This window comes from Manacus candei, unplaced genomic scaffold (genome assembly GCF_025592945.1).
Source record: "Manacus candei isolate 608988 ecotype Guabito, Panama unplaced genomic scaffold, ASM2559294v1 h1tg000043l, whole genome shotgun sequence".
In the NCBI taxonomy this organism is placed as follows: Eukaryota; Metazoa; Chordata; class Aves; order Passeriformes; family Pipridae; genus Manacus; species Manacus candei.
In genome coordinates this window covers 20,719,130-20,736,500 of record NW_026138091.1, presented here as the reverse complement: position 1 = coordinate 20,736,500, position 17,371 = coordinate 20,719,130, and the positions used below count along the sequence as shown (strand labels likewise).

Here is a 17,371-nt window from a genome sequence, read left to right as displayed (position 1 = left end):
TATTTACCATGGCTTGCTTTCAAACATACAGTTATTTTCCGTGTCTAAAATATCAATTACTGTTCAGATAGCTACTAAAGCGGCTGACTCCTCTCTTTTCTGTTTGCTTATACCCGGGAAAATCTATACTGGTCTGAGAAAAAACTTAGCATCCAGTAAAGGGAAACATTACCTACTTCTTCACCTGTTTATAGACACTTAGATGTTTAACATCAGCAAAATTATACATATTTTGATTCTTTTGGAAGCAAATCATGATGCATTTTCATTGCCAGTCACCTGTGTTATCTAACTGTATAAATTTAAACTGGTACAATTAAAGGAAAACAATGACTTTACGGGTAGAGTAAATCCCAAGCGATTTTGTGCAACACTGTACATGGCTGGGATAAATTTCTACTTCCAGACATTTCCCAAAGGACCCAACTGACCTGGTTAGCTCTTCATCTATGTGGCACTCTCTACAAAAATCAGGACTGTGGTTTTTCAAACTGGCTTATGTCTTCCAAAGGAAAAATATGAGTTACTTGCCATATTGTTCTTTATCCATTTCACATTTTTCAGAATTTTTGAGACACTATATAGCAAGTGATTGTCCTGCAATAGTAACTTAAATAGAACTAATCTAAACATTCAAGAGTATTCACATATATTATGCATATAAACATTGGCAGGCTTGGGGGTCTATTTCTGGTTAGAAAAATTATCTGATAGTTTCTCAAATGATTGCTGCTACCTGTGCAGTCCTAAGACATGAAAAAAAAGTCTTTACGTACTGTCATTGCAATGAAACAGTCATTACTACAACATTTAGATTGTGGACTCTAAAACTCTTGCACTCAGCCGGTACCTTAAGACCTCGAAGTAACTGATAGATGAGAAACTGTATATGATCATCTGTTAACTTCTGGCACTTCACAATGTTATTCAGGTCAGCACCCATTAAATTTGTCACAAGATACCTGTGAAAATAAAACAGGGAGAAGAAAACAAAGAAACACACCTCATTTAAGAATGGCAGAATGTAAATCCTTCTAGAAGAAACACATATAAAGAGTATCTACATATGCTCATGTAGGTTCTTTTTCTGTCTAATAACACAGTTTATATCCTTTAAATCAACTATGAGCTTTAATAATGCAATCACTGCTATGAGATTTGGTATAATGAAAAAGAAAAGTCCTTACAGTATATTAAAAGCTTTTATCTCTGTTTTCTCCATGACACAATACACCAGTGATGCAACGTATTTTTTGATGAAGAAGAAGCCTCATTCAAGACCAAAATGGGAGCATTACTAGACCTGCAAAGCCTTGGAATATCTGATGATGGAGGATGGAAATTAACATTAGATTGGTTGAAGTAAGAGTGTTTTGTGTAACTTCCCTCCCTGTTCCCACTGGAAGTTTTATTTTTTGACAAATTTTGCAGAAATGTTGATTCTTTCCAAAAACAGCACTGGGACAAAAGTATGCATCTGTCATATCCAGTTCCTATTTGTGTAATTTTCCCCAGAGTCAAAGGGGTTTGGCCACTAATTTCCATGAAGACAAAAACAGATTAATTACTATTTCTTCTGCTAAATTGTTTACCTAAGAGCTTATACATTATGTAAACCAAGAGGAACTCAGTATAAATTGTGTCTTTGAGTAGGACCAAAATATATCTAATCCTAGGTTAGTCAGGACTCTAGCCTGAATTTACCTTGTCTCAGTTAAGCAACAGAATACTTTCCTGCATTCCTGAACTATCCTGTCTATCTGTGAAAAGATAATCTACAGCTAACACACAATTGAACTGAAAAAGTTTTAAGCTTTCTGGAACTTATGCAGCATTAAACCACTCACCATATACTTATAATCTTATTAATTATCATTTAAAATGTACAAAAATGAGGTCCATCTTCCTGCAAACTCTTTTGTGGAAAAGTTGCAAAAAGGTTTTTACAAAGTCAACTCTGCTGCAAGTCTATTAGAATAGAAATGTATGTACTTCCTTTTTAAAACCAGAGTGGTATGTACTTATTTTGTAACTAGTCAGAATGATTTTAAAATTTTACTTACACTTCGTTAAAATTTTCTATTGATGTTGCAGGTGTAAAAACATCTAGCAATCCTATAACCTGAAAGGTGAAGGAAGTGACATTTTATTTTTAGAAATCTGCAAAGCAGTATATAATTAGTATTGACAGCACTCAGCATTTTTGGGATGAAACTTACAAAAATATGACATGTTCATCCTGAAAACTGGCACAATGTTATAGGTCTATAGGTCTATACAGGTATCACCTCAGCTATATCCATGATCAACGGAAAATTATATTAATTACAAAAAATAATTACTATAAGATTTTAGACAAACAAAAATTAAGGCAGGAAAAGTAATGTCTCAATACAGAAAAGCTGACACGTCTTATACAATTGTTATACTTAAGATTATGCACAATTTCATGGGTTTTCTTGTTCTGTTCTTGTTTAACTTTTATAGCATCCTTTCTCCAGGATACTTTTCAAACCACCATATTTTATTCAGGCTTCAGGTCATCAAATTACCTTTAAGCAGGTGGATACCACACTGAAATCAACTGTTTACCACATAAACTTAGAACAGTACTCAGTTACATGGGGCCTAAAGAGTGTCTGACAGAATCCAAAACCAGAAAAAGCAGGGTTTTTTCCCCCTGAACTTATGGTTCAAGATGTTTCAACAGTATACTTTTCAAGATAATACTTTTATTACTTTAGTTGGGGAAAAGTAGGACCACTTGTTTTGGATTTCATTAACCTCATCTTCAAGATTTAATTAGATATTTTTAAAATAAAAATGCAGCCTGTTACTGAAAGCCTCTAAAGTCCAGATGGTTGGGTCCAGGTATCTTGGGTAGCTAGACAGTTGCATATACTTTTCAAAAAAGATTGAACCTAACTGAAATTAAGCGTATTTTGCAAACTTTAAGGGAAAGAACTCACTGTCCACTTACATTCTCATGCTTCATGTGCTTAAGCAACCGAAGCTCTCGGTAGGTCCTCCGTGCATGGATAAGTGACTGAAAAGGCCTTGAAAGCTTTTTCACTGCCACCTTCTGTCTTGTTTTGGTATCATAAGCTGAACTGGAAGAGGAAAAGAAAAAGTCCATGTTGATGGTATGTTCTACTTCAAAGCTCTCAGGTAATACAATGAAGAAACCTGTACTCTCCTGGGGGCTCTTTCACCTTCTACTCAGGGACTACAGCCAAGGAGCCAGTCAGCAGTAACTCTGAGTATTCAAAACATTCCCTTGTTTTCCATCTAGGAAATTACTAATGCTTACAGTACTGTTCAGAACTTATCCCTGCATAACCCTTCCAAATATGGCAGAAAAAATAACCAGAAAATTAGCTCCACTAGTGCAGCTCCAGCCTCCAGCTCCAATGCAAGGCTCATAGGGAATACGGAGATTCAAACTCTGAAGTTTGTTTTTACTGAACAAACTGAAATCTTCACTAATTAGAGGAACACTGCCATTGTGTCTAGGAATATGAATTACCTACACAACCATTAGCTTGCTAGACGATAATGCCCTAAAACTGGTATTAAATTAGGATGTTGACATAGCCAAGGCCATACCATTTCCTTGGGAAAGGCTGGCAACAAGCGAAAAATGGGCACGTCTTACACTTCAGCCTACAGATCCTGCTGACACACAGCATGTGCCTAACGTCACATAGATGGAGGTGCCCTGCTGAAAAGGACACTAAATATACAAGTCACAATTTGCAAACAAGGGAGACCCACTGGTTTTTGTGCATTAGAGAGACACGACAAGCACAACAAGCCACAAATAAATGATGTCTGATCTGTAGCACAGAAATAAAAATGATCTCTGCATGTATTATTTCATGACACTACACAGTACAATTATAAAAAGGTTCAATTTTTTACCTCCTCTTAGGAAGAAAAAAAAAATTCTTTCAGCTGTTACTCTTATCTATTAAGTTAAAATTGTGTTTAATTAAAATACATTGAAATTCTCTGTCTGAAGTGTGGATAACACTATCTATGCTTACTAGAGAGCAGTAACAAGCCAAGAACCTTTACACACATTAATCTTATAGAACTTTTTTGGAGTTATAAACACAAAAATTAGACAACATGAAAAATGCAGGGAGTAGCACGACAACAGTCAGCAGTCACACCAAATGCTATTAGCTCCTTCTGCACAGTGTTTTAGACATTCCTGCAAATTGTTGTAGGAGATATCTGCTAGAGACAAAAAACATTGATTGTGCCTGGAGTAGCTCCCAATCTAATACACTGAGCCTATAATCAGCTCCAAGCAGGTGAACTCCTACACATATTTGGTGCTATGGTCAAGTCCTGAAGAGTCAAGTGAAGAGCAAAGCCTCATTATCTACAGGGCAAGGTGGTATTTCTAATGAGAAGCAACAAAGGATACAAGCAACAAACAGTCAGGAAGATCAATGTGGCATCCAAAAGGTGATTATGATACAGTTACCCTAGAATTCACCCAACCAGGTGAAGGTCAATCCAGAATTTCATAAAAACCACAGTAAAAGTAAGTAGATTTAATTAACAAGTTTCTTGCATGCACCATGGAAGGAGAGAGTCACTCATGAGATAAATGAAACAGATAAATAGATTACATAGCTAGTTCCTTGCAAGCATCACAGAAGCTGATCTTCAGGGAAGTTTTAAAGGTGTAAAGTGTTGTGGTTTTGCTGAGCACCTCAGGAAGGGCATTCCCTGAGCAGCAGAAAGAATGCATAGGAAGAAGATGACTGATATCACCCTGACAAGTGGGTGGAAGGGATATAATAGAGATACTTGTTCCAACAGTAGGACAGGGACAGAGTTATTCAGGATATGAGGATGTTGTGTTGCTCAAATACATGGAGCAGCTCAAGGAAAGAACAGTGTGAGAAGAACTGACAACAGAGATATCTTAAAATTCCACGTGACCAGCCACAGGAACAATATGAAGGTTGCACAAATAAATCTAAAGAAATAAAAAGGAAGCCAATGCTTGGCTGTTAAGGCAACAAAGATTAGATGTAATTGCCTTGTGTTTAATCATGGGCAGTGAAGCCACTGGAGAACACTGCCAAGTCACACAGATGCATACTCTCTATATCCTTTCCAACTTCTTTTGAAAAGGAAATGTTTATCCAGATAAATAAATAACACTGCCCAAAACAGCAGTCTGCTTAACATTTCAGCTCTTCTGGCAACTCACAAGCCTTCCCACTCGTGCTTATACTGGTTTGTGAAATACTGTATACATTATACAAGGCTAGGAGGAATTAGATTTTAAATCCCATTATAATGATAAACATCACTCTCCCTCCAATTCTAAGTCCAAATGTGCGTTTCAGTGATTTAAAAACCAATGATCTTTAAGATGGATTACTTTTTATCCTCCATATGACTCAAGGCTACGAAGCTTTCAGATGGTACAAAGCACTATCTTCTTAGCTTCAATAATTCTTATGACAGCAGCTTTTTAGACCTAGGATGGAACCATGTAAGGAGAAGAGGAAAAAAAAAAGGCAACTTGAGTCCTGAGACCTCCAGTGGGAAATCATGAAATATCATATATTGAAGCTGCACAGACCAGTGACTGACTTGGTTTAAATGAGTTCCTCCACACTCAACTAAGTGCACCAAGTGATAATCAGAGCCAACGCCTCAGGCTCCTTCCTTGCCTGATTTCCCATCATTGTAATTCAAGTTATTAACAGTAAAGCATTCAAAAGTATGTTTGAACTGTCTTGTTTGTCAGATTCAAGGATGACTTGCATCTGTGACCTCTGCTACTGCCTCTGTGATCACATTTTAATACTAGGTCTCTCTGTCTCGATATTACATCATCATAGCTGCAATGCGGTTTGTCCCTCAAATCCCTCATTGGCCCCTGAGTAAACTGTCAGATGGCAGGACGAGCAGCTTCCCTTTCTGTGTGATATCCCCAAAAATGCTCAGCTTTCAGACTAGTCCCTGGATAGGACATCTCTGGGCCTATCAGCGCGAAAATATGGGCCCACCTGACCTTGGCACTTGCAAACCCTTCCTTGGGGGCCTGTAAACAGCGTAAAATGACTGAAAACAGTTTCTTAAAAAAAACCCCAAACCTATGTTGTTAACTACTTTGATTTAACAGGGGAAAAAAGTGTTAGAGGTCCTCTGTTACAGTTTAACTGCAGCTGGCAACTAATTACACAGCTGCCCTACCTGCTCACTCCCCTCCACCCCCACCTCAGAAAGAAAAAGTAAACCTCATGCATTGAGATAAGAACAATTTAATAATTGAAACAAAATATAATAATAATAATCTCAAATATGTTAACAATATTAATAATTCTAATAACCACATGATATTCTATGGTATGAAACATCCCTTTGGCCAGGTCAGGTCACCTGTCTCAGCTGTGCTCCCTCACAGCTTCCAGCACAGATCCTAATTAGCAGAACATGGGATGCTGAAAAGTCGTTAACTTAGGGTCAGCACTACATAGCAAAACCCAATACATCAGACTGTTATCAACATTATTCTCATACTGAATCCCAAACACAGCACTGTACCATCTACTAAGAAGAAAATGAACTCTGCCCCAGCAGTAAGTAGGACATCCTTACCTTCCCTTACCATGCATGATGTCTGACTCACAGCTTCCCACTTCTTCCCTGAGACTGGAGAGGGCTTCTCTGCCAGTCTCTTGGTGTTTGCATTGCCTCACAAACAACTCCCAGCAACTTACAGTGACTTTTTCTTTTGCAAGGTTATTTTCTACATACTTCAGCTGTGGCCAAATACCTGTGTTTATATCTGGTTTATACTCACACATGGAAACAAATCATCCTTCCAACGGTTCAGCTACTGTTTCCTGGGTTTCTCTGAAACTACTACTTCTGAAGTGTTTTATCTCTGATTATGATGTTACTTCATGTAGCTGGACAGAATAGTGCGACGGAGACAAACTTTGATATTTGCAAAGGGATATTGTCTCCCATCTCTAATCTATTCCTTACTGTTGGCATTTCATTTGTTGTACGCAGTGAAAATAAGTGACTTTTTAATTACATATTGTCAGTATTTCTGTCACCATCACTGCATGGTATGCTCACATGCATCAACAGAATATGGGAACACCACTTCAGACAGACTTTCTATCATAATTTAAAAAGAAACGCAAATATTAATATAGTTTTAATTTACAAGAAACAACTTTGTAACAATCTTAGCAATAGCTTTTTCAGATATAATCATTCTTGACCAAGAACCCATCAGAGTTATGACACATTTTTTGCTGTCTCTCTTTCCAAGATCAAGGATAAAAAGACATTATTCTGCTTACATGGATGGCATCATTTTCACACAGATTAGAGACTTTTGTTTAGTGTTATTTTCAATCATTGCTTAAATTAGACCCACCTTTTCAGTGTTGTCAACTCCTATATTTAGGAATTCTATTGAAGTTCCACTAGATGAAATATGAATCTCTATTTATATGCACCTTTACCCAGTTCTTAAGGTATTAGAGAAAAATATGAACATGGGAAGCTACTGCAGTCTAAAAACTTAAGAGGTGGAAAACACAAGATTTTAACAGCTTCAAGCTAACTTCATGACTTTTGATGGGACACAGGTAGCTGATCCTTATAACTATGGTTGTACTTACAGTAATTTCCCTAGTATCCATGGACATTTTATCCCCTGTGGTTGCAGAGCAGTAATAGTGGACAGACAGTCCATTCATGTGTGCAGCCCACTTTGATCTCTCACTGATTTTGGGACTAGAAGCACACCATTCACCTATGGCTACTTAGCCTTTGGGATCGAATTTGCTTCAATAGCTGGAGGCTGTTTGTGGGAACCTGATCTAACAAACCACACATAGAGCCACCTCTTATCCTATTTAGTAAACTCTAGTATACAATGCAGGAAGAATTCTTCCTGGGATCAGCTGGTCCCACTGAACTACAGCCAGTCCCTGAAACTTTGGGCTTGGCAAGGGCTTATCAGCTGGGCACATTACTACCCGCAATGCCTGGAAAAAGTTCAGCTTGAATGCAGTGTTCAGTCTAGTGAGTTCTCTTCATTCCTGGAGCCAGCTCAGGTCCAGCTGACGCAGAATGAAGGCATGACCCAAAGCTGGCTGTACTAGGTGCCAGACCTGTGCCTGCAGCAACCTCCCCACCTGCTGTAGGTTACCTGAATCAGACAATATTCCATCCCCATCACTCCAGATAACCACAAGGTTTTGGTTGTCTACAAAGTCTGATTTTATGCTTTCACAAATGTAGCTGTACAAACTAATTAGATATATGTATTCTAAGAGACTGATTTGAGGTTAAGTGCAAAACGCAGAAGACTAACTTGTCCAACATTCTTTTTTATAATTCGGTGTCTCAGCTTAGGAGGCTGTTACCCTTACACCATCAGAAGTTTGAAACTGATTGGACACACTATACCAAAACTTGGAGAGAATGCTGTAAGCAGCACATGTGACAATGACACGAGGTCTGGGTTTTCCCCATATTGTTCCAGGTTTCTATTTTTGTTTCTTTCACTGCAGCACAATACAAGCTTCTTACCTTCCCTGGGTCACATTCCTTCAGAACATGGGAAGAGTCCCCCATTACATGTAAGTGTTAAGGGACACAAACCCCCTCCCGAAAACCAAACCAACAGCCCCCCCCCCCAAAAAAGGCAATTGATGCTCAAAACACAGATTCATAATTTTGAGCGCTTATCCACAGACCTCAGCACCCTTTTCTGTACCCATTGACTCTTTCTATTACAGGAGACATGAACCTCCTTGTGGACACGTCCTCTTAATTTGTAAGAATTCCTAAGAAAAACAAGCAACAGCAGCAGGAGGGTATATGTGAGCAAGTATTGAAGAGGAAGGAAAGAAGAGGGGTCAATACACAGAAAACCGCATCATTGAGGGGACAGCCCTTACTGCACCATGCATTGGCAAGAAAGACAGGAAAGAGGGACCATAGGAACCTTGCCCTGGGACATTTGCTAGTATCCAATTGTGTAATTAGTATTCCTCACAACTACAGTGAATATCAACCCTTTTTACATTTCTCATAAATGTCATGTAAATGAAAGAAACTAATCACATTAATAACACGGATTTTGATTTTTGTTTGAAAGGTTTAGTCTGTGAACTTTGTCTTCTGGGTCTTCTCCAGAATCTTGTTCTTCTTTTTTATTGAAATAAACAGAGCTATTTTTTGAGATATAGAGTAGTCTGCAAAAAGCACACACACCATCCATCCAATACTAGAAAATGGACCATAATACCTATTGGTAGAGCAGCAAGGGAACAACACAAAACAGCCACTCACAGCTGATTTGAGTTAAAAGTACCAGGAAATGGTTTGTTTGGTTTTGTTTGTTCTTTATAAATGTTTTGTTACTTTTTTACAAGTTCATGTTGGTGATTTGCACTCTCTAAGACCGGGCTCTAAAGTGCAAAGAGTGTGTTTGCTAAACCACACAAATCACAAAATATGTGCCTCAAAAGGAAACCATAAAGAAAAATTAGACCATAGCAAGACAAAATATGAGAGGATGACTAGTGGCCAACTCTGAAACTAGAGAGTTAATCTCCTCATAGACAAAAAAACCCCAAACCTGCTTGATGATGACAGGTTATCATACTGTAAAATTACATCCCATCACTTGGATATTGTTCCAACACACTATGCTGAGCGCTAGCCTCAATTGTTTTGGTTTTAGTACAATCACTGTTAATTATCTCAGATTAATTTACCACTAAATCTAAATATAAAACCACAAATTATCTCTTACATGGGCAACATAATTGTTCTATAACCAACATAAAAATACGTTGGCTTTATGTTTTAAGTAGACACTGAAAAATATTAAAAAATAATTGCTCTCCATATGTTTGTGTGAATACATCACCAGTCTTCTTTCAATGTAACAACATGATAATAAAAGTGCTGTATCAGCCTCTGAGTTCACAAGCCATTTTTCAGTTTCTGATAGGTTTTCTGTGCCTCCACAGTGGCACAGAACATTCAAATAACTTTACAGAGGAGCAGTCATACTTTTCTAGGTGAAGCTACAGACAGTACAGCTTAAACCAGTGGGAGTGATGTATTTAAAATCATGGTTGTGAGAAAAACATAGAGACGGTTGGGGTCATAAGCTGATAGCTTCCTCAGCATGTACAACCAACTCACGGATATTAAAATAATCATGTATTTTAGATAGCCTACAAGCCCAATGTCAGTATGTAAACAAGAAAATCAGTCAGCTGCCACTAAGCCAGTACACTGCTAATGACAAATGTGTTCCATTCATCATTTCATTAAAAAAGACTGACAGGGAGTTACACATTGTGGGCTTTGAAGCTTCAGTTAGAAATGCGTGTGGTTAATCTGGATATAAAGTTTAATGTGAAAAATATCAGTGCTTTCAAATATATTACACAAACCTAGACTGAAAAAATCTCGCTTACATTCTCATTCTTCTTTTTCCTATTCCTCCCCCCACTTCACATTTCCTGTTTCCTCTCTCTACAAGAGCCAAAATTTTAAATGGTAGCAATTAACCAGGTCACATAGAGGTTTTGAAATGCCCTCTCCATTCCCAAGTGTATGGACAGAACTAAGACTTTTTTTAATTTACTATTTTAATATATTTTTGGTATCAACTAACTAATAGGTTCTGAAATTGCAAACAGCTCCTTGGGAAGCTGTGTTAAAGCAACCAGGCCCTAAGATCTTCAGGTCTCTGAAACAGGGACTGTGTCCATCAGGCAACTGCAACCACAATCCTGGTTGACAGCAGGACAGGAAAGGAGGGAGCTATGCCACTGCTGCCTCATGTAGTCAGGAGGGTGCATATCATAAAAAAATATAAAGTGGGGATGGAGGAGTCCCTCTGCAGAGAATACGCTCTGTTAATGTATCCCTACAGCCACACAGAAGGCTGAAATTCCATGACCCTTACTGCCTTTGCCACAACTGAGTCATCTTGTGCCTCTTATCTCTCTTCCATTCCATGCCTCCCCTTTCTCTAAAAAGGATCTTTCCCAACCTTGCCTTTTCTTCACCTTTCCTACGAGACCCTCTATCACCCTCCTCTCACACACAAAGATGTCATCTACTCTGAAACTACTTCACAGGCTTAGTGACAGCCTCCTATATAGAAATCTCTGGCATAGCAATTCTTAGCTCTTCTCACTCTTCTCCACAAACACCTCCTTCATTAAGTGTTCTTAGACATTCTCATTTAAAATAGGAACCTTGACTCCACTAATTACCAATCCATTTCCCTTTCCTTTCCAAAGTCAGTTAACTATACTGTTCCAACAGCTGGAAAATACTCAGGATGAAACCAGACAAAGGAATGACAAGCAATCTGCATTCCACTCTAGTACTCTAACAAAACCACTTTCAACAAACTGTCTAGTGATGTCTTCCTGGCCAGTGCTCAGAAAAACTCTTCCATCTTCTTTTATGTATCTTTTACAAAATTTCTTGAATTCTTGACCTCTCTTGGCTTTGTAGCTGCAAATGCCACTGTGTTTTTGTTCCTAATGGCTATTTCCTTACATTTCTCTAAAGGTCTCACTCTGCAACATTTTTTTGTTGCTTCACTTATTTTCATCCATTCACTCTAGCAATACTGCTGCAAAGATTCTCCTAAGATGTAACATTGGTCATGCAACTCCTTTTATTTAGCTCTTCTCTCTGCTGCAACCTTGCCTTCAAGGCCTTGTTTCTAAGTATCGTTATTACGTTTACTTAATCTTAAGAGATGTCCTGCTTCTGACTGGACTGTCATGTCAGCCTTCATCTCTCACTCAGTTTTCAAGCTTTGAATATGCTTAGAAGGGCACATTGTAAATATTTGCAAAACTAATGAAAGGCTTCAATACCTTCCTTCTGAATGACATATACCAAAATTAGACAACTCTTAACAGACCTTGGACAACAATATTTTAACAACATTGTGTGAAAAGTTTCCAATCAACATAACCATATGTAGGGTGAAGTTCAGCCCTTGTACTTGTATTGGAAACAAAAGACCTAATCTAAAAGAACAGTCCAAAGGGAGTACGCTGAAATCTACACATGCTTGGGATTGTGTTTAGCCTGTAGAGATCTATACCACCTTCATTTTCCAGCTGTGTTTACACACAGCAGCTGTGTGTTACTACCACTCTAGAAGTTTATCTCAGCATTTACTATTTAAAGTAGCATGTAGTGTTACACTGACACACCATAACTCCAGCAGCCTGATCTCACAACTGAAATCATACACTTAGTATCACTACAGCTAAGTAAAAAGATCCTTTTTAAAAAAATATGCAAGTCATCAAATACAATCCTTGGATGAAGAAATTTTTCTCTTTGTCAGTCAAAGACAATTTATATCAGCTTTTAGAATTGCTCAGATGCTACTGAGTTGTCTCAGCATCTCCTTAGAGGTTCTTGACGTGAAAAGGACAGCATCAGCAATGCTATGTTCCAGTATTGCAAGCTACTGCCCTTCAAAACACTTTTGAGTACAATCTAACCAGAAGCAGAGAACAGAGTGGATGACAGGAAAGAAGGGGTTAAACTTCAAGAATAAAGTCTTCTGCTTCTATTTTTCCACTTGTACTTCTTCGAAGCAAAACAATAGCCTAAACAGCATCCACCTTGTCCTGTTTCTACCCAAAATTAGCCAGGACACAAACTTAGTGAATCTCAAGCATGCACGTAAAGTTAACAGGACAGAGGAATACTGACATGTTGCATCGTGTAAATGACTTAAGGCAGGCTTTGCTTTACTACTTTTCTTGAACTGAGGCCCGTGCCATTACACTCTGACTTAGCAGGCCTCTTTTTACAAATGTGTTATGCCATCCAAGTTGGTGTTAGGCATTGTATACTCAAAACCAAAAGAGAGTGAGTGTAAGTGCTATTGATGCCAACAGCCTCTGAGGAAACAGTGCAGGAGTTCTTGGTTGTGAAGAAGATCTGGACTCACTTTGGTTCATCTTGCAACGTCTGTTCTTTCCAAAGAAGGCAGAACACGGAGACTGCAATATGCTAATGTGAAACAACCTGTTGGAGAGATCAGAGACAGCATGCTGCAGAATGCTGTCAATCCCTCCCAGGCAAAAATAGGACTAAGTAGGTTAGAACACAGTTTACAAAAGCTGCATAAAAAGCAGCATACAGGCTTTAAAAAAACCCCAAACAACAGCAAACCAAAAATCTATCCACATTACATAATTTGTGGTACAATAAGTAGTCTTTAAAAAAGAAGAAGCTCTTTCTCAAGGCAGGTAGCAATGCCAGCTCCCAGAATAAAAGGTGGCCATGTACCAAACCATAGTGGACCCACCACAATACAACAGAGAGGCAGAGATGCTTCAGGCTAAAGGCCCAGTTTATAAGCAATATCACTGGGACAGTCGGAAGACTCAGACACAGCCAGAATTCTTATTTAAAAGGCAGAATTCTGGAGGAACAAGAGTTTAAAATGCAGTTTGACCTGAGATGTAATTTGTCTCTTTTCTCTACAAAATGGTTGTAGATGAAGATTATTGCTCCTAAAGTAAGCTAGCTTGCTTCCCATCTAAATGCCTTCATTTATCTTAAATGCTGCACTTGACATCAGAAGGTTTTCAAAACTCTCAATTAGCAGGTTTGGTGCCTGGTCTGTTAAGAGTCAACCAGCTCTTTTACTTCTGTGAGAGATAAATCCAAATTTGAGGATAGACACTGAAAATGCACTTTTCAAAAAAACTTTAACCGAGTTTTGGCTTGAGAAAGATTTAAAATAATTTTCTAATAATAAAAAAACTCAACTTGATAAGAAAAGCTATAGCACAAAAAGAAAACCACTCCAAAACAAACAAGTTCTGTGTGTAAATTTGATATTTTCTAACAAAACAAACAAACAAACACCCAGAGAAGAGTGAAATTAACCAAAATGTAACCTTGAAGATGCCATTGATACTTTTACATGTAACTAAACTACCACACACCGCCCACACTCCCACAGGGCGTTAGTTTTTTTCCTGAACTTAGAAAAAGTCAGATCTGACAGTGGCAAATGACAGAACATCCATGAGCTTGAATGGTCATAGGAAAGAGCTCAAGGAAGAGGAAGCCTTCCATGGAGTTAAAAAACATGAGTAACATAAAAAGTTCTGTAAGGGAGAAGTACTTGAGGGACAGACCTCAGAGGTATCTGCAGTTCACGTAGATGTTGAAGTGCAACACAGCTTAGCATTGTGGCTGAGTCTGGAGGATTTCAAAAAAAAAAGTTCTTCGTGATATGTCATTAAAAGAGTGAGAAAAGCAGTAGAGCTCTTAATGCTAAGGAAGATTTTGTTTTTATGCATATTCCACATCTAAATAAAAACTAAGAAAAACAAATGTGAAAGCACTGTGCTTGGTATAGATAACTCTAAAAATGAATCTGTTTTAAACTGCTAATATCTATCTCAGTAGCATACTTGATGCATCTGCAATTAACTCAAACACTAATTCTACCAGACTTACAAAATGTCAATAAATTGGGCCAAAACACAGCTTCCCGACACAAAATCTCCTATTGATTTTGAGCTGCAAGCAAAGGATGCTTAAATGCAAGTATTTACAATATGTTTCTTATTATCAGTTATCAATTCAGTTACCCAAGTCTATTGGACATGACTGATAACTTACTGTTTAAAAAAAAAAAAAAGGGTAGAACTAGAGAACAGTTTCACTGAGGCAGAAAAAATTTGTTACAACTGTTCCTGTTTTAAAGTCACTGTTTAGAGTTCAGGACCTTGGCTTCTATTCATCAAACCACTTAAGAATTTGTTTAATTCCAGTGGTTTCTGTAAGACTTGAATATGTTTTTAGACATTTTACTGAATAGGAGTACAATTATTCACAGAAGAAATACAGCATATTACTCAAGGGAACGGTTGTGTCTTGTGGGTCTCCTGGGTAAAGCACATGCACACAGATAGAAAAAAAATCAATTTCAATAGACACTAAAAATAGATGGCTTTTCTCAGAGAGATGCCTACCTTTTCCTCATATTCAAGCTTCTCTTTGGGTTTATAGTTCATTGATGTTAACGAGGCTATTAATATAGAGCAATAATTTAATGCTATATTTTATTTTTAAATGTCTATTTTAGAGCAAACCTTTCCCACAGCATCTTCCAGTCTCCATTTTATATCCCACTTCCTATACTTTGCAATTGATAAAAATACTAGGATTTCCTTGGCTCTGCAGACAGTTTCAAAAACCAAAGCACCAGCTGTGCTGCAAGTGAACCATGACAAGTTTTTATTTCCATTACAATTTCTCAAAAGTCTTGACATCTCATTACAAAATTCAGCAAAGTCGGTCTTCCTCTTAAAATTATGTCAGCATAAATAGGGAAAATAAGCAGAAATGCAGTTTCAATTGGAACACAAAAGTAGTTACTCTGTTACTCTATATCTTAGTTTACTTTCTCTTCTTTTATTGCACAAACTAAGATTTTTATAGTCTAAATAAATTAGGTCCTTGTGAGACTATTCACAGCACACTGTCAGAGGACTCTATGCTTAACTACAATGGCAGGTACCAACACTCACATGGTATTTGCCTAGATTTCCCTGGTGCAAGCATAAATCAGAAATAATAAAAAAAGAGAAGAATTCAAAGATACTTCACACTAGTCCTGAGTGTTTCTGCTGATTGTTGGAGGTTTTTTAAATGCATATTTCTAGCTTACATGTAACTGGGACATTTCACAGAGCTAGGGAACGAAGCAACAAATATAAAACTCCATAAATGTTCTCTGTTATCCAATTACGAAGAGTATGAAGATAGAAAAAGAGAGAACTACTGCATGAATTTAGAGCATGAAAAAAAGTAAAGTTCTACAATTTTTTTTTTAGTACTTCTTTTTAAAGGCCCATTATGAGTTGTTTTACATAATTTCACTTACCCAGTTTACAAAAGAAACACACCTCTTTTTCAGAAACCCCTTAAACATCACTAGTATTTAAAAAAATTGATTCAAAGCTTTTATTAGCGTAGTAAGGCGTGCATCAAATACTAAAGTAACAGCCCAATCTGCACTGGGAGTTCCCGAGAGCGTAAACCTGACGTAGGAATTACCAAAGAAAGGGATACCTTTTAGGATAGGATGTGGTAAACCCTTATACAACCTTAACATCCCGAAGCCCTTGGGCGGCATTCTGCCCTAATCTGCCATCCCCCGAAACCACTGGGTGAGCCCCCTGTGTCCTCCCTCAGCCTGCCCCGCTCCGGGGGCTGCTCCCATTGTCTCGGCGGACAGAACTCCCCCATTTCGCCGTGGATGCCCCGGGCCCTGCGGGATGTCCCGCTCACCCCCCGGCTGGAAGGGCCGCGGGTGGACGCCGCTCCGACAGCGCTTCCTCGCGCCCCAGAGCTGCCTCCCCGTCCCCTCCGCTAGGACCCGCCATGACTGCGCAGGATTCCCGGCTTCGGGGCAATTCCCACTCCGGCGGGGGCAGCACCCGGCGGCAGCGGCCCCGCGGCGGGCGGTCACTCGGTGCTGCCGGCCGCGGGGGCCCCTCATAGTCCGGGGAGAGGCTCCGGGGGAGCGGCCCCGGGGCAGCGGCAGAAGGACGGGCAGGGGCCGCCCCGGGGCGGCGGCGGGCGCGGTTGCCCCTGGTTACGGCGAGGCATTCCCGGCCCCGCGGGGCCGCGGCGGGGAGCGGGAGCCCCGGCGCCGCTCACACCGGTGCCCGGCGGACACGCCCCCGCCCGCCGCCGCCGCCGAGCTCCCCCCTCCCCGCACACGACCCCCGGCGGGGCACGGAGCCTCCCGCCAGCCCAGCATTGTCCATCCCCGCCGCCCGCCGGCTGCACCTGCCGGCTCCCGGCCCCGCTGCCGCCGCCCCGCACCTACCACACGGAGCCGTAGGCGCCGGAGCCGACGGGGGTGAGGTTCTGGTAGCGCTGGGGCACCTCCCACACCGTCTTGTTCAGCTCCTGCCGGTAGAAGCCGCCGCGCTCGGACATTTTCCCGGAGCCGCCGCCGGCAGCGGCAACAGCAGCGATAGCCGCCACTCAGCCGAGGCGAGCACGGCTGGCGCCGGCGGGGAGGAGGGACCGGGAGGGGAAGGGGAGGGGAAGGCGGAGGCCGAGGGGGTGGGGGCAGCGGCCGGGGAAGCCCGGGAGGGGGCGAGGGGCGCTCGGCGCACAGGCCCAGGAGCCCCGGGGCGGCACCCGGTGTCCTCCCGCGGGGCCACCCGGGGCGTGCGGGGAGTGGCGAAGGGCCGATCCTGACCCGGAGCACCGCAGCTGGGGCGGTGACGGCCCGGAGCGGCGGCTGCACCGCATCGGCCGC

General features: G+C 40.3%; 1 protein-coding gene across 1 annotated transcript in view; it reads right to left on the bottom strand.

Annotated features, from left to right (window-relative positions):
* MAPK11 (mitogen-activated protein kinase 11) overlaps positions 1 to 17,140 on the bottom strand; it is a 32,170-nt gene extending 15,030 nt beyond the window's left edge. Inside the window, exons 1-4 of the mRNA XM_051795674.1 lie at positions 16,931 to 17,140; positions 2,981 to 3,110; positions 2,064 to 2,122; positions 851 to 962 (exon numbers count right to left, since the gene is read on the bottom strand). Of these exons, the coding sequence (XP_051651634.1) occupies positions 851 to 962; positions 2,064 to 2,122; positions 2,981 to 3,110; positions 16,931 to 17,043 (414 nt within the window). The 5' untranslated portion in view covers positions 17,044 to 17,140. The remainder of the gene's footprint in view (positions 1 to 850; positions 963 to 2,063; positions 2,123 to 2,980; positions 3,111 to 16,930) is intronic.
* Positions 17,141 to 17,371: the final 231 nt, after the last annotated feature.